Source organism: Triplophysa dalaica, chromosome 12 (genome assembly GCF_015846415.1).
Source record: "Triplophysa dalaica isolate WHDGS20190420 chromosome 12, ASM1584641v1, whole genome shotgun sequence".
Taxonomy (NCBI): Eukaryota; Metazoa; Chordata; class Actinopteri; order Cypriniformes; family Nemacheilidae; genus Triplophysa; species Triplophysa dalaica.
The window spans coordinates 12,784,761-12,806,923 of record NC_079553.1 but is presented as its reverse complement, the minus strand read 5'-3'; the positions used below and the strand labels follow the sequence as shown (position 1 = coordinate 12,806,923).

At 38.8% G+C, this 22,163-nt stretch overlaps 1 protein-coding gene across 9 annotated transcripts in view; it reads left to right on the top strand.

Annotated features, from left to right (window-relative positions):
- The window catches only part of grb10b (growth factor receptor-bound protein 10b), a 73,072-nt gene that overhangs the window by 35,816 nt on the left and 15,093 nt on the right, over nt 1-22,163 (top strand). For all 9 annotated transcript variants that reach the window (XM_056762046.1, XM_056762051.1, XM_056762047.1 and 6 more), the window contains one exon: nt 19,428-19,584. In XM_056762046.1, coding sequence (XP_056618024.1) covers nt 19,428-19,584 — 157 coding nt within the window. The remainder of the gene's footprint in view (nt 1-19,427; nt 19,585-22,163) is intronic.

The window sequence follows — 22,163 nt, the reverse complement described above, 5'->3', positions numbered from 1 at the left end:
TTTAATATTACATCTTTTAGTTATTGCTTTACAGAAGATTATATATAAGTATAATGTCATGAATGATAAGAGACTGTTACACATGCAGAAAGTGTGTAACAGATTAGGTTAGGTTCCGTTATTCTCTTCTTGTGAAGTGACGCTGCTGGTGTGTGTACGTGTCAGGTCGCACATCCAGGTGATCTACTGTGCATAAAATCTGTGGGGTGGATTTGGTTCTCTCAGCTGGTCGGATACTTGTCACTAAAGAGCTCTTGACAAATGCCGGTCTGGAGTCGTGCCAGGCTATGGTTTAGTCTATAGCCTCTCCTGAGTCAGAGAGCCAATTTTATTCTTTACCCTACTGAACAAGCCATAACCTGCCTGGATTACTGGCTGCTGAACACAGCCCTGACCGAGGGCTGTGATTTAACCATCTCCATTGGAAGAGACGGCAATTAAAACAAGCCGTGGAGGACACACTGCCAGCTCAGATACCTGCTAATGCTGTCCTGCTGAGATGAATTGTCATAAACCCAGTTCTAATAGTCTGTACGTGTTCTGCCACCTGACTCAGCTGAGATTTGTGTATCATAAATTGCTTTAAAAAACATGTTGTACCACTAGTTGTATTTTCCCAGAAGCACCACATCAAGCTCATTTCATTGGTTTATTTGAAGTTGCTATCTCGTGTTTGGGGCAGTGGTGGCCTAATGGTTCTCCTGGCCTGGCAGGGTTCCCTTGAGCATGGCACCTTACCCCTACTTGCTCCCCACGTGCTGTAGTGATAGCTGCCCAATCATCCGGGTGTATGTGTGTTCTCTACTAGATGGGTTAAATGCAGAGGTAACATTTTGGGTATGAGTCACCATATCTGAAAAATAGGTCACTTTCACTTAGCTCAAGCCAAAGGGTCAAGGATTAGCATGGAACAGTTAGGTCCTGTAGGTAGATGTCATACTGTAATACAGGACTTGACAGTGAGACATATTTGTCTGCACTAAGAATAAATTTATTAGTGTATCACGCAAGCGATACAGTTTGGCAGGGGCTTTAGATGAGCCGCCTGTTCGTGTGAAAACATGGAAGGACACACCAAAGCGGAACTCTACTACGTTATTTAAAATTGTTATCTGCTTGTTCTGCATGTTTATGAGTGAATGAGTTGCACACTTTAACATGTTAAAAACATGATACTCGTGGATTTGCCTGTATCTTATATGGGGACATGAACTTCATCCACAAAGTTGTTCTAAGCTTGAGTGAAGCTACTGTCAAAAAATGTAACTCAAAATCTTTGCGACGACCCGCCAAAATAAAAGTCTGCTTAATTTGAACCAGATAAAATAATAAACTTGTAGTAGATTTCGAATTTGGGAAAAAAATTATATGGCCCTTATTTATCCATTTGTATAATGTTGATATCATTATGACCTGCAACCTGTCTATTTTTGTGATGACCTGCACTTGTGTTTTTTTTTTTTAATGATGATAGCAGACGTATATTTGTGCAACAACCGTTTGGGTTGTGCTACAAAACTTCCTCTGTAGGCCTCTGTAGCACATGTGCTATTTGCAAAAAAAAGTTAAAGTACAGCATTGCAATGGTGCCATCTGGACCAAGAAGGCAAATTAATATTCTGTGCATCGTTTCTGTTCATAACATTTCACAAAAGTTTAGTAGCTCTTAAAGCCCACATGAACTCAAAATGGAAGTTTTCTTGCTTTTAGCATGTTAGACTTAAAGGAATAGTTCGCCCAAAAAATACAAACCCTTTCAAACTTTTTATTCACCCTCATGTCATTCAAAACCTGCATGACGTTTATTCTGAAGAACGCAACAGAAGATATTTTGAGAAATGTCTTTTTATGCCATGTTTTATATCCATGCAATGGAATTCAAACGATGAGATTGTTGTTTGATTGTATGAAGAATTTTCATTTTGGGATGAACTATGCCTTTAAGGCTATCTATAAGCTAGTAAGCTTCAAAACAGATGTGCATAGAAGATGTAAACATTTTCCCCCTGTCTGTCCCCCTTTTATCAGCTGTTGTGCTTTAATGTCTTATTTAAATCTCAGATGATTTGCCTAAAAGGTTGAAAAATAAAACAAATCACATTTTAAGTAATGAGAAATAACTTTACATATGTGCTCTGTTCAGTAATATATATGAAATAAATTTAGCCTGAATGGAACTCCAGAGAAATAATATACGGCTCTTAGCTCCCAGCTATGTTTCTTGGCGTTTTTAACCTATCAAACTGGCTATGGTTCAGTGATTCTGCCATGAACTGCTTTGTCAGCACACTGAAGACTTATAGCTGAGGAGCTCAGAGCAGCTGGATTCATGTAGGTCACACAGACGGCACGTAGCATCAGACTTTAGTAGCTCATCTGGAGCGCAGGAACGCATGTCTGTCAGAACAAGAAACTAGGACAGAGAGAGAAAAAGCAACACGGGAAGGCCAAAAATTCTCTGTCAGCATGCAAAGTTTTGGAGTAGGAAATGCAGACTGACAAGTAACTCAATTTTGTGGCAGTAATTATGTCCAGAAAGAACTAGCGAAGAGGAGGGGAGCAAAAGAGCTAAAAGAACATGGGACTTGGCGGCCGCCCAGACCAGCCTCATTATGAAGACCCACTGAGGCAGAGTGGACCGTACTGTACGGAAACCCGTGTTTCTTTCACCTTTGTCCTCATTCTTTGGTTTGAGGGCCACATTCCACATAGTTCCTTACCCCGTCCAAGTGCTCCGGATACTTTCAGCATTAACAATAATGTTCAGGTTCAGTGATATGTTAAGTTGGGCCGTTCTCTCGGGTTCAGCTGTATCACAGGTCAGAGTTGAACTGTTTAATCCTCGGGGAAAGATTCTGAAGAAAAATGTATGGAAAAAGTGAGCTCACGTTCCCTTTCTCAATACTTTGCTTGCAGGTTTTTTCAGTTAATGGGACAAAGAAGTGTGTTGTATCTGAAGGGGGGCTGTAGGCCGATTAAAAAAAGAACCAAATATTCTCTAATAATGCCTTTAACAATATAACGAAAGAATTGTAAATTTGTCTGTGTCAATCTGTCTGAGGTATAATTCACTTTTTCTTTTAATTGTTACACATACAGAGGTCATTCACTCACTTAAAGAAGTTCAACTTTGAAAAACAGGTCAAGATAAATGTGGTATAGCAAGGCAAGTATACAGTATCTTGCTATTTATATATGATTATCGTACTTAATTAGAGTTAATTTGATAGTTTTAATCTAATGGTGAGACAAGTGTTTTATTCTTTTAACCACTTTGATAATGTGAGGCCTCAGCGTCTTTGGAAATGTCCATCTGTTCATGAAAAAATAAGCGAATTATCAAACTGCCTCTGCTTTTGACCGTTGCTCATTCCTAATACATAACAGTTGTCAATCTGTAAATCGGCCAGCAGACTGGGTTTAGAGTAGGGCTGCACGATTCTCACTAAAATGGGAATCACAATTTTTCTTCATGGGAATTGAGATCACGATTCTCTGACACGATTCTCGTTTTTTCAACCAAAACTTTAATTGAACTCAGGTAAAAAATTGAACATAGAACATTTAGTTATTATTAAGTTCAAAAAGTAACAAAAATTGTCTCTCCTTTTTTTCTCCTTGTGAATAACTTTGCTTAAGCTGTTGAACATAAATAAGAGAAGAATGTTAACAATAATAAACAAAAATAACAAAGGAAACTGTGCTTTTGGACCATAAGTAAATCACTTAAATAACTTAAGCTGTAAAAAATAAAAAGGGGAAGAGTATTAATTTATGTTATGTAATGCACTGTCATGCTTAAATAAGGCCCCATAGTTCGGCTTGACCATAGGTCTGCTGTTGTGGCGAAGTTCTGGATATCTTGCAGTTCTTTCTCGACTGTCATTCTGCACTGGGTGTATAGATTTGGCAATGCAACAGACGAAAAATAGTTGCGAGAGGGCAGAGAGTAGCGCTTATCAATAGTCTTTATCATTGCCTTGAATCCCTCGCTTTTAACTGTGTTGATTGGAGCCATGTCTTCAGCTAGGTGATAAGCGATGGCGTTTGTTATATCTTTGTGCCGCTGGGAACTTGAAGGGTATGGCGATGCACCGTGTAATGTCTGAGTTATGGATGTTTGTGTCGTCTGGTTGCAGGTGTTACAACATTTTCAGTTACCCGTGATATTTTGTGACCACGGTAGGCGCTGCTGTCACTGTCGACAATTATCTACGCAAAGAGCTTAAATTCGGGCGAGGATGCGCTTTATTTAGCTCCCTTGTCTCTCATTGCTAACTCGTACTGTATTTTGTGGTGACGTTTGAGTTGGTTATATAGATTTGTTGTGTTACCTTGGGGTGCTGGGACGATGCCAAAGCAATCCTTACAAATGATGACTTCTTGTGCATCGTCGTCAGGTTTAAACCCGAAAAAGTTCCACACGGTGGATTACGATCTTTTTTTTCGGTTCTAATACTGACGCTTCATCGTCAACAGGATTTTCCACACTGGTGTCCATTTCCTCTTTTTACCGCTCCAAATTTTCCACTCCAAATCCACAAAGTAAGCTGACTGCAACCGTTAGCCCTGTGACTGCAACCGTTAGCTCTGCCTCCTAATAAATAACACGTCATGTGAGTGATAGCGCGTAACGAAGTAAATGAGAGAGGAGGGAAGGATCTTACTCATTTGCTATCTTTGGCCTGATTGGTGAATTAACAGTGTTTTGTTTTAGACTGTGTGAGTGTGACCAATACGTGAGTGATCTAAATGTGGGAAATACAAGGAAGTGAATCGCCTTCCTTAAGAAATTAGATCGCATTTAGGTATGAATGTAGATCGATTTTTTTTTTCGATTAATCGTGCAGCCCTAGTTTAGAGCAATTAATTAAACAATTTTAACAAAATTATCGTGAATGCTGGGTATGTTAATGTGCTCACCCTTTTTGTAAACAAAGCCAAACAAGACCAAGTAAAACCATACAAAAAAGACTGCAGCATGAACGTTTGAAATGAACGTTTGTTGTTATGGGTTCAGTAAAAGTTAAACTGTATTAAATATGTGACAAATTAGAGACAACCACAAACAATCTTTTGGACCTCAGTTAAGTCAAAGGTTAAGACACAGGCCCAGGCCAGTAACTCTGTTTATTTGACGTTTTTACTAGTCTTTTAAGTTTATTTTCATGATAGGACAGCACGATTAATCGTATTTTAATCACGAATCGATTCCTGCTTCCCTATAATCATCTCAATATTGATATGTTGACAGCAAACAGAAAGCTCATGAAGATAAGTTCAGAGATGGTTGGGACAGAGCTTATGGATGAGTGTTTAGTAAAGTAAAAAAGTATGTAATACAAGTAAACTATAAAATGTTCTAAACTGGAATGATTATTGTAATGATTAATCGTGATTCAAATTTTAAAGATTCCATTCCCCGCGGTCCCATATTTCAACCTTTAGTTAGTTTGTCATGTTGCTGTTGCAGCATAAATAATACCTGCAAAATGATAAAGCTCAAAGTTCAGTAATAAGCGAGATATTGTCTTTAACAGAATTCGCTTTTCAAGGACTACAGAAAACGGCTGGAATGGGACTACACGCCTCTACTTCCTGGGTACATGGTGTCACTATTCTGGGTGCTTTTAATAACCTCCGCCCAAAGGAACACGCTGAAAAAGGGTCGAGGTCTTGCTTAGAGAAGAGGAAGAGCCGCTGGAGTAGTATTTGGTTCTTAGAGATTGTAAACATTTGACTGAGCTCAGCGCTAAAGTGTAATACACTGATATTGTGTGTGTGTGCACGCATAGCCTACCTGTAAAACACTTCTATGAAATGTCCTTTGAAGTTCTGCTTGCAAATGTCTCCTGGTCAATCTGCTTGTTTTATTATCCAACTCGGGTCCAATATAAAAAGGCAAAACTAATGCTTCTGTTATTAGCGTTAATTAATATAACATTTCCCTCCCCATAGTAGGAAATTGCAATCTCTTACAAAGATTGATGTTTGCACATGCACTAGCAGAAATCTGTTACACTTTGATCGATCCGCAAGTATTTAACTGATAAGGTGAAGTTGACGCCATTGTTACTGTTTGTTGCTAAAAGTTTAGGAATACACGTGCACTGAGAGGGGCACCGACCAATCACAACAGCCTAATAAGCGGAAGCTTGCTGATATGGTATGGGTGGGACATCTTCACACACTCTAAGCCTGGAACCAATCCTGACAGAGCTGGTCTGCTTTACAAATCAGAGCGTTTCAGAAGGAGGGATTTTATATAGACTGGAAGAAATCCAGTTGTTTTGTTAAAACAGGGACACCGGTGAAGAATAGACTTGAAGTATGTGAAATATATAGCGTATTTTTAAACAAGAAACATGAACATTGATTGTTAAACACCCCAAAAAAATAATCAAACCCCAAAAAGAGCAAAAGATGGCTTCTTTAAGCAAAATAATCGTGATTATCACTTAACCCATTATCATGCAACCCTATTATAACAAGCCGGTAAATGTCGCACTATGGGCCCTATCATACTCCTGGCAAGCCAGGCACGACGGAAGTGGGGGTTGAGATCAGCAGATGTATGCAGAACATGGAGCTCATGTATTGCTGAGCTTTACACTTTTTATGAACATAATATTCCATTGTTGAGATGTGGCTATGCCAATAATAGGCCCTAGCTCACTTCCTCTTTTACCTATATATAAATACTAGACCGTTCTGAATAAGATTAGACTCTGATTGAAACTGCACTTCTGTGTCTGTATCATTCTTGGTCCCCGGATCCAGACTTCTGAGTGTTCTATCGACTCGACTCTTAAACCTTATACCTAGACAATAGATCAAAAATTGATCCTAACAATTAATATAACTGCTTTAAATCATAATTCGAAGCTTCACATTCCTGCTTTAAACCCTTTGATCTAAGCATATAAAAAGTAATATTCAAATAATTTCCAAGCTGCCGATATAATGCCTCACTGAAACGTACTGTAGTTTCGATCAAGTTCACTTTGTCTGAATAATCATCTTTGCCAAGTCTCGCTGTGTGCAGTGATTGACTGAGTGAATGATCTTAGTTGGCAGCAGTTAACGGAGAGGAGGGGTTACTGTCTGGGTGGCATGAGCAGGAAGCATCAATACAGTTTTGCCTGTCCTGCAATGATTGTTAAATGGAAAAGTAATGATGTCATCCTTTTTGTCTGGTGATTATTCGTCCCCAGACAGACATTGATTTGCTGTTGGGCTGCATGAGCGTTCCTGCTACCCAAGTACTCAACACAAAAACTCTTTGCTTCTATTGGGGAAACATTTGGCTCTTCTTTGGTTTGATCTCAGTTGGACGCCATGGGCTTAAGGGGCAGTGCATTCAGGAGTGGATTGTTAGTGTCTACGTGTGTGGCTTAGAACGAGATGAGAGGCCAAAAGATCTGACAGCAGGGATTCATGCACACTGATAGTGTCCGTGTGATCTTTATATAGTCTCTCTGTTCCTCCACTTGCTGGCCCAAATGAAAAAGAAAGGTTTTACCACAAAAAAGTCAGTTGGGCCATATATGATTTAGTATCTGGGAAATTAAGAGGACTTTATATATTTAGACCAAGGTTTAAAATAGTGTTTTTATTGGTGATTTTATAAACATGTCTACAGTATGTCTCATATATTAATTTCAGTCAAATTTGAGAAAACTCTTTTTATCTGCCATTTACTGTATAAATAATCAATAAAACATGCTACTTAAAATATTAAACTCCGTGCCAATCTCAGGAGTCATCGGGCATCAAGGATGGATACACCCTGGATGGAGTGCCAACCCATTGCAGGGCACACACACTCACTCATTCACTCATTCACTCACACCCTACGGACAATTTTTCCAGAGATGCCAATCAACCTACCATGCATGTCTTTGGACCAGGGGAGGAAACCGGAGTACCCGGAGGAAACCCCCGAGGCACGGGGAGAACATGCAAACTCCACACACAAGTCGGAAGCGGGAATCGAACCCCCAACCCTGGAGGTGTGAGGCGAACGTGCTAACCACTAAGCCACCGTGCCCCCCACCATAATATATATATACATTCAAATTTGAATACATTCTTTGACATTTAATATTTTCATTAAAGTGATCAACATCTGTGGAATGAAGGAAGTCATGCCGGTTTGAAGTGACAAGAGGGTGAAAAAATTGTCAGAATTTTCATCTTTGAGTGAACTATCATTTTAACTAACGATGAGGTAACATGCAATTTCTTGCATTCTGACTTTATTAAATTTGCTGGCTTCTCAAGCTTAACATGGTCAACCTGTCAAAAACTAGTTATTTCTGTGCTCGATTCACTCCGCCGGGATTCATACAGGTTTCTGAAAGTTTTTTTCGAACATGGATTCCCGTTTCGTAACATGGGTTCAGTGTCTCATTGGACAATTCTCCCTGAAAAGCACACCCACGCGTCATTCAGCGAGTGAAAGCGCACGCGTGAGAGAAAGAGCACTTCCACGTGTCAACCAGGCAGCATGAGAAAGAGCACGTCCCTCTATGCTGCTTCACTCGGCTGTTGGAAGTTCAGGTGTTTGTTTGCTCACTGCATTTCATTGATGAATGTTATATAAAAGATGGATATAACGCTGGATTTGGAGATCGGTTGAATCTGATAGATGGCGCGGTCCCAGCGCTAAAACATGCCGGACATGAAGCATACGCGGCTAGTCAAACTAAGTCATATGTCCGTGTTTTGTTAACAATCGCCGTGTACGGGAATTATGTAAACAACACAAATTTACAGCGAATCAATGCGATAATGTATTGTGTGCTCCTCATTTAGTTCGGTTTAGTCTTGCACGTCTGCTCTGGCCTGCACATCTTTTTCTGGGAACAATCGTACAGCTGTATCTGTCTTTTATAAATTTGATCAAACTAAATACTCTTCAAAGATACAAAGTATGCAATAAAACTCTATAGGTTCTCAAGATTAAAATGTAATTGGCAGAAAAGGTGTTACCTCATCTTTAACTAATAAATTGTGGTTTCTTTCTATTTATTTTACATATTGTTTAATTTATAAGGATTTTTTTAAAACCAATTATCCTCCAAAGGTCACTTTAGTCAATATAATGAATCAAGACGTTTAAATTACTTATTTATGTCATCAGTACATCAAGGTTGTGTGTACATTCTTTCTTTTTGTCTGGTCTCCTTTGTGTGGTGGTGTTGTGATTGTGATAATGATAATCAGCTGCTTTGGTGGTTCATGGAAGCCTCGGTGTGGTGAATACGGCTAGAGATGTGATGCAAGCTCAGCTCTTTTAGGCCAACCATAGACTGTACAGAATCCAAAACCCAGCTCGTGTTATTTTAGTGCAAGCTTAATCATATGCTCGCTGATACATTTTTGGAGTTGTGTTATATGATAACTGAGCGTATGTGTCAAGAACGCTCTCTTTGTCACAAACAAAAAAGACGTCATTACAGCAAGTCAGTATGAATCAAGACAAGGTCACCTCAACACAAGTTCACCTCAAAATGAACATTCTTTCATCATTTACTCACTCTTACGTCATTCCAAGCCTGTATGACTTTCTATCTTTTGCAGAACACAGAAAAGAAAGACCAAATTACACATTATTTTAAATATCTTCTTTTGTGTTCCACAGAAGAAAGGAAGTCATTTGAGCCTTGAGTTTTCAGGCCAGGTGGGAGTGATGAAAAGCCTATAGTGTCTCATGGACGCCTGGTAGTGTGTAGACGGGGAACCATGGCTTTCTGGAGGCCTCTGATTGTCCCGCTCGGGTTTTGTCTCACTATCTCATTAGAGGTGAAGTCAGTCTCTGCTTTAGGCAAACAACAGCTCGTGGTGGGAGGATTGGGTCCGGTCATTAGAAAGGCACTTGTTAGCTCAGGGGAGGAGCGGGGGGATGTGTCATGCTCCTCAATGGATGACTTACAGGCAATACATTAGTAGGTCAGGCGAAATCATAAGGTCACAGGATCCATGCATTTTTCTGAAGCATTTTGAGGTCAGCCTGTTGGACGGGTTTTTTTTCTCATGCGTCATGCTTTTCACATTCTTTGTCATATGTGACAGGCATGCTGTAAATTAGGTGGTGAATATATAGGTTACCCTTCAAAGAAAAAAGAACTTGTGTCCGCTGACTAATATACTTACATTCATCTGTTTAAATAGTTTTGGCACTGTACGTCCTAGGATTTCCGACAGTGGCATGCTACAAGACCTCACTTTGTTTGTCACATGATCATTACCGTATATCAGAGGTGTCAAGTTATTGTTTTGTAAATACTTATGTCATTTCATTCTGATTGGTCAGTTGCTGTATTTTATTCACAATAATGACAATTGCACCTAATGATTCTCCCTCCATCCGAAATCACCTACTTCCATACTGTATTGTAGGCGAGAATCAGTATAAGTCATGAATAGTTTGTCTGAAACGTCAGAATGCAAAAAAACGGTAGGCGAGAAATACCTGGATGGTCTATTGCTTCCGCCGGGATTAGTTATTGTGCCTTGGATGGAGAATATTCTATCCCATTATGCCACTGCTGAGCTGAGCAACGGTCAAATTTCAAAAGTAAATTTAACTTTATGTCCATTTTCAAATGCAAGTTCCGGTAAAATAATTTCTTGTGACTAAATAACGTTTTTATCAACGCCAACATACAGGTTGTTGTTAATATGTCATAGATCAAATTTCTACCCAGCACCCTTAGCAATGTAAATGAAACATTCTGTTCCCGAATGCATGGCTGAAGTGGACGTTCCTGTTCCCCACCGTAACGCCACTAAAGCGGCTGGCAACAGGCACACGTCTTATGCCGTGGTAGCCTTGTGTGGAGTCTTGCCACAGCTTACCCCTGACTCTCCCTGTATCCCTGCCAGTATTCTTTCGATTAAAGATACAGACCTGTATTGGATCTCTGTCTGCTGTCGTCTCTGGCATCTCCTGGTTCACTTACATGCGTGTTAACATACCTTAACAAATATATTATTTCTCCACGTTTTAGTATTTTTAATGGTATATAATAATTTTAGGTTTCCAGTCCTGATAACAATATTTAAAATAATAAAATGCCTTAATAAAATAGGACAATCCAGGGCTGGGCTATCCAAAACCTTCGTATCATTACGTCGTTCATAAGAATATATCGCCACCACTCATAAAGTATAACTGAAAGTTCCAGTGAAATAAAAAATGACAATTAGTGTTTTTTATGAAATATTGCAGAGTTTATGTCTTATCAATGTGGGACATTTTCTTTTTAAAATGCATCACCCTCATAATCTTAATTTCAAATCTGAAAATGCACAATCCAGCTCAAATAATGTAGATTAGACGGCTCGGCCAGAGCAGAGCCATTGCGAGAGAGTTTTGCCAGCGGAAGTCCAAAACGCTGGAGCGTCATGTGACTTTTACCTCAGTTGGTCTGTTCAGTCGCAGCGCTGTCGCTACCCGATCCGTCCCGGAAACACGATTTGTTCCGCGCATGCGCGAAAGTGCGTCTACTTCCGGTAATTACCATTTTCACGACAGTCGACTCGATGCGTTCTAATTGGCGCCACTTCCTGTTATCTTAGATGTTTTACGACAGTCTGTTAGTGGCGATGTTGGAGAGTACAAAAATGGTTTACAGCGCTATGGATTCGTTTGTGTTTTATGAACGACTTCAGAAATTTCTCTTAAAAGGAGAGATTCCTGACTGTCCTTCAGAGCGTCGTTAGGTTGAGTGAGTGGGTGGGTGGGTGGGGTTTGGGTGGTTGTTTGGAATAACCAAATGTGTAAATAAATGTAATAAATACATAAATAACTTTTTCTGTGTGTTTCTTAAATGCAGACATTTGTTAAAATATTAGAAAAGTAAGGTTCCTTAATCAGCAGTTTAAGTAAATGAATAGATGTTTGATTGTGTGACTGAGAGAGGCTGGGTGGGAGGTTGAGATTTAGTGAATGACTAAAGAAAATAAGGAACAAATGTAAAAATAAATTGGATGAATTCTGAAAATCCTGCTTGTCAAGGGCAACCAAGGATTTCAATAATCTAATTAGGTTATCAATTTGTGCCACATATTAACCTTGACATATTTTGCCAAAAAAAGGTTTTAAGAGAATCACTAATAAACATATTCATTTTAAGTTTTATAGTTTTTCTATAAATAAAGAAGTATTTTTATATATAAAAATCAGTTTCTCACTCCTGACATATAATATTTTGTCATATTGTATTTTCTTGGAATCAAAAAATATAATAAAAAGAAACATAAAGATTATTAGAGAAAAACTACTTTTCACTCTTTACAGGATTCCTTGTGTATCCCTCCGTACGTTTCACCAAACCATTATCATTTGTAATATGTTTGATGTCTTTTGATGTTAATTGCTCTTTTTTATACAGAGTTTATTTAAAAAAATATTTCCGGTATGGACAAACAACTTTTTTATTAAAACTGCCGTAAATTGTTTCGAACAGAAGTAGACGGAGTTTCACGCATGCGCGGAACAAATCGTGTTTGCCGTAAATTATTTCGGCCGGAAGTAGACGCACTTTCGCGCATGCGCGGAACAAATCGTGTTTCCGGGACAGATCGGGTAGCGACAAGCTCCATGCATAACTAACTTCCGGGAACTATTGAGAGCCTGTGTCACGTGATTCATGGAGCCTTCAGATAGTTCCAGGCAGTTATTTTTTCTCTTTAAATGCTTTATTTCTTTCATTTTTTTATTCATTAAATTGGTTAGAAGTTTACCTCAGTTGGTCTGTATAGTCGTGGCTCCATGCATACCGTCATTGCTGTGAAAAAATTGTTCCATTGTAGTCAACGGAGTTGATGCGACTCTCACTCTCTCAATGGCTCTGGGCCAGAGCATCCGTTATCTCTTCCCCTTCAACTGTCAGTCTGCTGGCAGTTTCATTTAAAAATGCATTGGCTGTTTTTATCCAATCAATTCGCAGTGAAAAACGCAAGTCACGCCCACTCATTTTCTCCTTTGAAATTTTACGAAAGTAAAAATGATTGCAATTTCCGGTTCACAGGGACTTTAAGAATGACTACATAATGCTACTAATATTATTATTAATATTATTTTTTCCTAAATTATGATTTATGTTAAGCTGCTTTGCAACAATGAAATTTGTGAAAAGCGCAATACAAATAGAATTGAATTTTTTTGAGAATTGAAGAGTTTATTCACGATTAAGCACTCACTCAGACCTTTTTGCCTATGTCTTCTCATCCAATTTCAAAAATTCTGTCTCAAAAAGGGTATGTTAAAAATTGTATCTGATATTTTTTTTGTTTATTAATAACACAAAAAATTAAGTCAAATGCATTGCGAGATACCGTATTTTAGACAAAGTTTCTTGTATGTTGAACAGGTTGGCATATGTGATTGGTCATCCATATTATACATATTACATATTGAATATTTTATGCTGAATACTGAATTATATAATACTGAAGCATTCGTAACATGTTTATTTATACATGTGTATTTTACTGTACGTCGCTTTGATAAATGAATGTACTTTACACATGTAAATGAACAAGTAGTTAGGTCCTTTAGATTTGTGCAGGAAATCAGTGGGTAGTGGAACTGGCACTACAGAACAGTACACTGCCTAAAACTCTCCTTGTGTGGGATTACATAACCAAGAACCAGACATTATCTTTCCACCCTTTGCAACTGTGTCCATGGAGGAATGGCCAGGAGTATCTATGTTTCCTTTACCAATAAATGCAAATAATTGCAGTCTGTATGAAGGACTGATGACGGAAAACTCCATGGCATCATGGTAGGCTAATAACTGTAATGAGAAAATAAACACAAATCTTGTCATGGATCGGGTGGTTTGGACAAATATAACCAGCTCAGCCTATATAAATCATAATATACTGGAAACAGAAAAGAGGAAGTACTTGACGTGTGAGTTTTACCCTGGAACTGAAATGTAACACCATTCCTTTCTTATAACGATTTTAATTAATGACTGGAAAACTAGGTGTGGTAATATGTGTTGGCCTGGGCACTGTCTCACCAGTCATTTGACTTATTGCTGAATTAACAACCCGAAGTCATTCATTCTCGCAGCGTTTCAACACCGTTGGGAAAAATGCTCCTGCGTGACAATATAATTGTCTTATGTAACTCAATATGTGTATCTTGGGAGGAACTGGTGTTCAGAAAGAGCTCAAGGCTATTGGACTGTTGCAATAATTATTTGTCCTCATAGCAGCCTGATTTCTAGTCATGCTTTGTTTTTCTTACCGAAAAAGGGATTTTGCTTTGTTTTGAAGGCTCTTTCATGGTCAGAAATATTCCAATGATTTCCAGATTTGCAATGGAAAAATTTCCTTTGCAGTTTTTTTTAAACAAACACTTGTCAGAGGCATAGCCTAGCGAGTCTTTCTTTCTCAAACAGCATATAAGCTCCATACAAATAACCATAAAGTACAGGGCCGGATCATCCAATGGGCATTATGGGCACAGGCCCAGGGGCCCAAGCAAGCTAGGGGAGGAAAATTTCACATGACAGCGGTTTCGCTATATTCATTCTGCTGTACAATTCTCTGGCCAGCGTTCATGGATGTGTGCACTCAAAACAGTATTTCTAACTTAGGAAGACTGACTTTTGATTAAGTCACTTTTACGAGCCCTCTAGCGGCTTTTGTTCAGAAGAATCACATAGCGACAAATATAGCGACTTCTTGGATAAACCTTTGCTTTCATTCAGTGGGAAAATGTCGCCAGTGCTGCCCCACGAGCGCGAGGTCTCTCTTTCCCGGCGCAGGGATCGCTTCTCTTGGCTTCACTCTGTAACATTAATGCCGTTTACGGTAACACGTCACACGCTTACATAAGAACATAAGTTGCGTGTTGCTTGTTACGCAAACAAAGTTTAACAACTGGACAAATAACTCTTATAGTTGAATCATTGACAAAACTTCCCTTTTACTCTTAGAAAAAATGAAGATGAAAATATTTGAGAATTGCACTTAAGAATAGTCTTTATAACATTCTATAATTTATCTTAAGAAAGTTCTTATATTTTCTCTTCAGAATAGTTTTGTGGTTGTGTGTGAATTATGGAAGAATCTGATAGAACTGAATTGATAGAGGTCTGGTAGTGAGTGCTGCTAACGTATGCCAGTGCGTTTCAGTATGCAGGGAATTGTATTGTTGCTGCTGGTCCAGAATCATGTGTTGTAAATGTCCATCAGGTGGTGGTCGTAGTTTGACACTTGTCAATATAATCTTGTATAAGACAGAGGTGTTTCCTGCTCGTAGTACCCTATAGGCTAATTTAAAACTTTATTGTCCACACGTGTGTGTATGGGGGGTCCATGAGACACTTGTGCCCAGGGAAGAGCCATTGAAAGAGTCACATCAACTCCGTTGACTCCAATGGAACAGTATTTTCACAGCAATGGGATCTCAATAGTTCCGGGAAGTTAGTAGTTATGCAAGAAGCTGTGACTAAACAGACCAACTGAGGTAAAAGACACGATAAACACCAAAGGAAGCTTAAAAATTCGGTTTATAGAATTAAAGGGTAACTTGAGAAACATCCAACGTAACACAGAACAGGTAAACATCCAACGTAACACAGAACAGGTAAACATCCAACGTAACACAGAACAGGGAAACATCCAACGTAACACAGAGCAGGGAAACATCCAACGTAACACAGAACAGGGAAACATCCAACGTAACACAGAACAGGGAAACATCCAACGTAACACAGAACAGGGAAACATCCAACGTAACACAGAACAGGTAAACATCCAACGTAACACAGAACAGGTAAACATCCAACGTAACACAGAACAGGTAAACATCCAACGTAACACAGAACAGGGAAACATCCAACGTAACACAGAACAGGGAAACATCCAACGTAACACAGAACAGGTAACGTCCATAGAGCAGTCAGAGACACATATCACATGAAACAACTAGATCTCACAATCGTGAATGGATGAGTGCGGGATATAAAGGGCGTTGATGAGTGAGTACAGGTCTGAGTATAATCAGTAATGAGTGAGTGCAAGGGGTTCTGGGTAATGAAGTCCATAATGAAAAGTCCAGTGAAAGTGAGTGGAAAAGTATATGATGAGGCACTGGTGAGGAAGGTGTGGCCGGTGTTATTACTGCGGGTGTTACAGTTTTATTAAAACATTTAATGTGTCTTGAACTCTCTATTCCAAGTCTCTGCAATGTAGGATAATATCATGTGAGAAACAGCCAAAGATTAATAACAACGTAAACAAATCTCTAAAAATGGCCACAATATACTTTTTTAATATGAAGATACTTTCTATAGTGATGTTTTACAGACCTGCATTTTGAATTTTGCAATATATTGCAATGTGCTTTATCATTAATGGAGAGTCTGTAAAATTAACAGATAGCGGCCTCCCTGAAACATTTGAGTGTGAATCCTGCTGTCCACCATAACTCTCAAATCGGAGGATTTATTGAATATTTATTAATATATAAATATAAGGGCTGTCAAACGATTAATAGTGAGGAATCGCATCCAAAATAAAAGTTTATATTTACATAATATTTGTCTGTGCATATTCATTTTGTAGCCTGTTCATAAGAATACACACACACGTACATATATTAAAGAAAAATATAAAATATGAAAATTAAAGAACATTTATATATATATTTAAGTTAAATTATTGGTATAAAATTAATACATGTAAATATTTCCTAAATATGTATACATGTATGTGTGTGTGTGTGTGTTTATGAATACAAAATTAATATGCAAAGTACACAGACAGACATTATGTTAACAATCTTTTATTCTGTATGCAATTAATCATTTTACAGCCCTAATAAATATTATTTGATCATATTTATTTTATTATTTGTATATTTATATTTATGTATTATATTATATATATATATATATATTTTTTTTTCTTATTTATTTCATATTTTTTTTTAAGTAAACGGTTATATTAAGCAAATGAATCCCAGCTAGCTTAGTTTGTAGAAATTTGAATTGCACAAAACATTGAAGTATATTATTGTAATGCTACCTGTCCATTTTGCCTTTTTGCCTCCACCTGGTGCTAAAACATTATATACGTACATATATATATATTCAGTATATTTTAAAGACAAGTTTAAATCTAGATCACTCCCTCGCAACATTTCAGATCCCATTCCCTTCCTGTCTCACAATAGTTCCCTGTCTTCTCTCTCCATCTGTACTATAAATAAACTGTCAAAAAGGCCAAAAAAAGAACACCGCCCTGCCTTTTAATTAACCTCTCTGAAACGGCACCAGGCATCATGCAATGATAATATAGGTCAGACGGATAATGACGGACGCGCCGCACGACATGACTGCAGCTTATGGCTCTATGAGCTGGTGTGAGCACATATGTGACCCAGTCGTCTCCCTACCGTCCGCCCAAATGTTAGAGTGATGATTGAAAGAGAGGAGGAGGAGAAAAGGAGGAGCGCTGGAGCCAGCTGGAGCGCTGGAGAGTTTGCATACCTTTTATGTTACCACCCCTACCGACTCTTTCTTCTGGCTTGATTCCAGTTCTCCCTCCAGCCCTCTATCCCCGACTTCCTCTCATTCTCTCCCCACCCCCATAACTGAAATAGTCTCCTAAAGGATTGAAAGGGATTGAGTCATCCTTTCTGTCCGGTTTCCTGTGGTCACAGAAAGTTATATTTAGCAGGGGTGGCCAAGCAGATAGGAGCGCGCGCGTCCAACCTGGAGTTTCATACGAATCGCTGCGGTTTATCACAAAGATGTAGTTCACTTCCACAAAAGTGTGCAGAGAGGAACAGGCGGGGTGCGAAGACTCTCTGTGTCAGACTTCTGTTGAATTAGCTGTCTGAAAGTTTGGATTTGACTTGTTTGTGTGTTTGTGAATTCGAGGGGTGAAACCAGTGGGCTTGGCTTTTTGCCTTATTCTTGGGTTAAGTGGAGGAATGCGGGCATAAGGTTTGACTGAGACGTCTCAAGCTCTCACGTCGGTCTCATTTGGTCTGTAAAGAGACTTGCCCTGTCGTGAGAGCGACTTCTGCCTTCAAAACCGCCGACTTCAAAGCCGGCCTTTTGAAAAGAGAAACTTTAAACAAGTCCTCACTTGAAACTTCTTGGAGACGATAGGAAATTAAGTTAGGGTTTAGACAGCTGAGAAGCTTTGCTCTGTCCGCTTCAATCACTCCCATCTCCACTTGAGAGGAAAAACCGTGCCAGCGCAAAAAAGAAACCAAAGCTATGCAGGAGAAGGGAGAGGAAAGTTGAGGCTGTGCGTGCGTATGACTGCGCGTCCGTCTATGTGTGTGCGTGCGCGAGGGGCGTGCGAGTGTGTGCGCGTCTGTGTCTGTGTGGGAATGATTACATCAGCTTGAGCTAGCCCTATGATTGGTTGGGGAAGTGTGGTTTGATTCACTACCTAAAAGCCTGTGGCTGTAACCCTTTGTGAGAGGAACAGAAGGAAGTTGCCTGCCAAGCTGGAAACAGTGCTATCCGCAAGCTCTGTCCTGAGCCAAAGCTAGGCAGAGGGAGGACAAGAGGAATTGTGTGACAGGTAGGACGCGCCGAGCCGCCGACAGGAAGGAACATCTGCGAGGCATCGGACCTGCCTTTTTTTGGGTCTTTTTTTTCTTTTCCTGTGGAGTTGTGGAGACATTGGGGGAGCGGTTCCTTCTCTCGGTTTGCGGAGGAGCTCACGGGCTGCTGGGGGAAATGCCATCTTGTTCTCCTGACTGCTGCCTGCTCAGGCCTGGGGAGGTAAGATTGACGCTTCTGGCTACTTGAGACTGTCTTTATCCCCCTGGGTGACTGGAAGCACGAAAAGTAGGTTTGTGCTTGAAGTGGGGCGAAAGTAGAGACCTGTAGATTGCCGGAGGGAATCCTGTGGCGGCCACAGTAACGTCGCATTGACGGTTTAACTGTAAATGATGGAGGGTAAATATGTCGCGTATGAGGTTTGAAGGATTTTGAACGTGTACGGGAGATTAGAGAATTTTCGAGAAAAGCTAGCATGCAAGTGGTCCTGGTGTAAGGGGCACATTGACAAGACTCGTCACTCGTCGTGTTGAGCATGAAACTTGAAAATGTTTACCTTTTCTTGTTTTTTTTTTATTATAATTAAGAATATAATATAGACACAGATTTCTATTGTTACAGTTTTACTCTATAGCTCAATTCTTCGGTAAAGTTTCCAAAATCTTTTTTTTGTACATAAATTTTTTTGGTCATATCAAATGTTACTGTGCATTGCTACTTTTACGCTTATTTCACTCCCGTCTGGACCCTGAAAGTAAAATTGTCCTGTGACGCAGTAAAAAATGACAAAGGTTTAACAATGTTTTCCATATTTAGACATGATTGTTTCCACTAACTTAGCAAATGTCATTATTTTGTTGTGTATTTCAGATCATAAAAATCTTCAGCGAGGATGGGTTCGGAAAGATGGTGGAGATCCCAGCCGACATGACGGCGCGAGACCTGTGCCAGCTCCTCGTCTATAAAAACCATTGTGTGGACGATAACAGTTGGGCGCTTGTGGAGCATCATCCGGCCCTGGGACTCGGTAACTGGCTAGCTAGTTTTCTAAGCTCAGGGTGTGTGTGTGGATTTATAGAGCTGTTTCACAGTGTCTGTGTGTGCGTCAGCCACTTTAGATGTTGTAATTACAGGGTCTTTGTGTCGGAGTTGAAATCGATGATGACCACGTGAAGAAGGCCACTGACTTTCTTGATTCATGCTTTTATGTCCTTAGGCGGATGGCAATTGCTTAATGGTTGCTGAAGGGAAATTCCTTCACACAGAGGAAGTTAGTTTCACCTTTACTAAATGGTTACGTCACAACTCGTCGCTCAAACGACTTATGTTGTCACATATAGTTTTATTAAATTGTATAAAGCAGTAGTTCAGATTTATCGTTTGACATCAAAATGGCGGTCTAACTCGGTTCCAAATTTCTATTAAAATTTATTTGCATATTTGCCAGATGCTTTTATCCCAAGTTGAACTTATGCCCTTTGCATTGCATGGGGCTATGAATTGAGCTACAGGAATTTCAGCAGATGTTTGTCAAATAAACTGTTCATGCTGGCATATATTTAATTTGGCTGCATTCTTTCAAATGAAACGCAAATGTTTGCCAAAATACCCTAGAGTTTGATCCAATGGCTTGGGAAGTGATTTTCCCTAACTTTTTTGCCATGCTTACTATGCATGATTATATCGTAGGTTGCATATGATTTGGCTCAATAGCCTTTTTTTCCAGTCAGCCAGTCACTGGTCGTTTTAAAGCTCAGATATGGTGAGTGTGTTTTTTGTCACGAAGGGTTACTGTCAACGTGCACATGTTGTGGGTAAATCTCCATCGTGCTGTGTGTTAATTGGTCACCTCAAATAACCTGTAGCGTGAGCTTTGGGCTCACCAATGGCACAATATTTGAAGTCATACAGGAAGTTCAGTACTGAGTATGTGATAGGATTTTTTTCCAGTCCCACTTTTGTTTTGTTTAGCAAACAAAAATCCAACTTTTTAATTTGCATTTTCTCATACAGTTTTACTTTCGGTTTTCCAATGAGTGGCAATGAATACTTTCTATTTGAGATTAAGCTCATTTCTAAAGGACACCAATTGTGTTTGTTTGGTGAGTCCAATTACACAAATGCGTGTTTCTTCTAGCAGTTGTTTTGTGAACAGATGAACTAAAAAAACAAACCATTTAACTGCAGGTAATAGCCAACTCTGTATAGGATATATGACCAAACTAAAAAAGAGCTGTGTTCTCAGAAGAAAGCCTTGCTTAAGCCTGCCCAAAACACAGTAAAATTGTAATGGATTTAATGATTACAATGGGAATGGTATTGGTTTTAATGGAAAGTATAATGGTGCCTACTGGTATGTGATGGATTATGTCGGTGAGGTGTTATCTGGCAGCTTAATCCTGTTGGAATAATGCCCAAAAAACACTACAAAAAGAAGTTTTATAATAGTTTTAATTAAAAAAAAGGTAACGGTTCATTATGGTAATTTAATAGAAACCATTAGAATTTCTGTGAGGATTGTTTTTTCAGCAGAGAGGGTTGGGGAACATATTGTCAAGTGTGAAAATATTATTAATGTGTACAATTTATGAATTTATGACAATAATTGTGGTCAAAAACAGTTCCTTTTACCTTTATGTTTTAGTTACGTTTTGAATCTTTAATGAACATTTTTGCTGGAAATCCAATAAGGGGCTGTTTAATAGCAGCTCCTTTTGTGACAACTTGCTCCATGCACTGTAAGAACATGTTCTGCTATTAAAGATATCTTTATTCAGGGTCACTAACAAAAATGTTCAGAAACGTTGTTTTGCCGGAATGTTGTTAGATTTAACATTTATCTTCACATCAGTCTTCAATGGTGTAAAAAGTATAACAGCCAGCTCCGGTCTCAGCATTTATTCAAAAGAAAGAACATTTCCTTGTGTCTGTTTTCTGCAAGCTCAGTATTTGGTATCCAGGAGACATTTTAATTAAACCCAAAACTGGACATTTAAATAAAATTCAAGCAGAGGTGGGTAGAATGGCCAAAATCTTTACTCAAGTAAAAGTACAAGTAACTAGAGAAATTGTTACTCCAGTAAAAGTCAAATTCACTATTTTAAAAATTACCTGATTTAAAGTATAAAACGTACGCAATGAAAAAACTACTCAAGTAGAAAGTTACTTAGTTACTTTGTATCTGATTATATAGGCCTACATTCATAAAATTAATATTAATGCCAATATTTTTATATTATATTTTAATCAATATTATCATAATAAGCAGATATCTTTGCAATATACACACAGAGACTAAAGAATAGACAAACATTTCTGTAAATTTCATCTAGTCCCAATGTCAATGAACCCTGCACAACTACAACTTATTTAGAATAATATAGACCATGTCAAACTTAAGTGAACCTGCAGAGTTTTGCATTTACAACGCATTTAACTAAACTCAAAGCAAACTTATGCTTTCTGATGTTGTGTCACACATGTGTGTGTTGTGAAATGCTTTACTTGAAAACATACAGTAAACGGTGAACCACACGCCCATCAACCAATCAAAGTTCCTTCTGTTCTTAAATTATATCTTAAAATATATATTTCTGCAAGCCCACG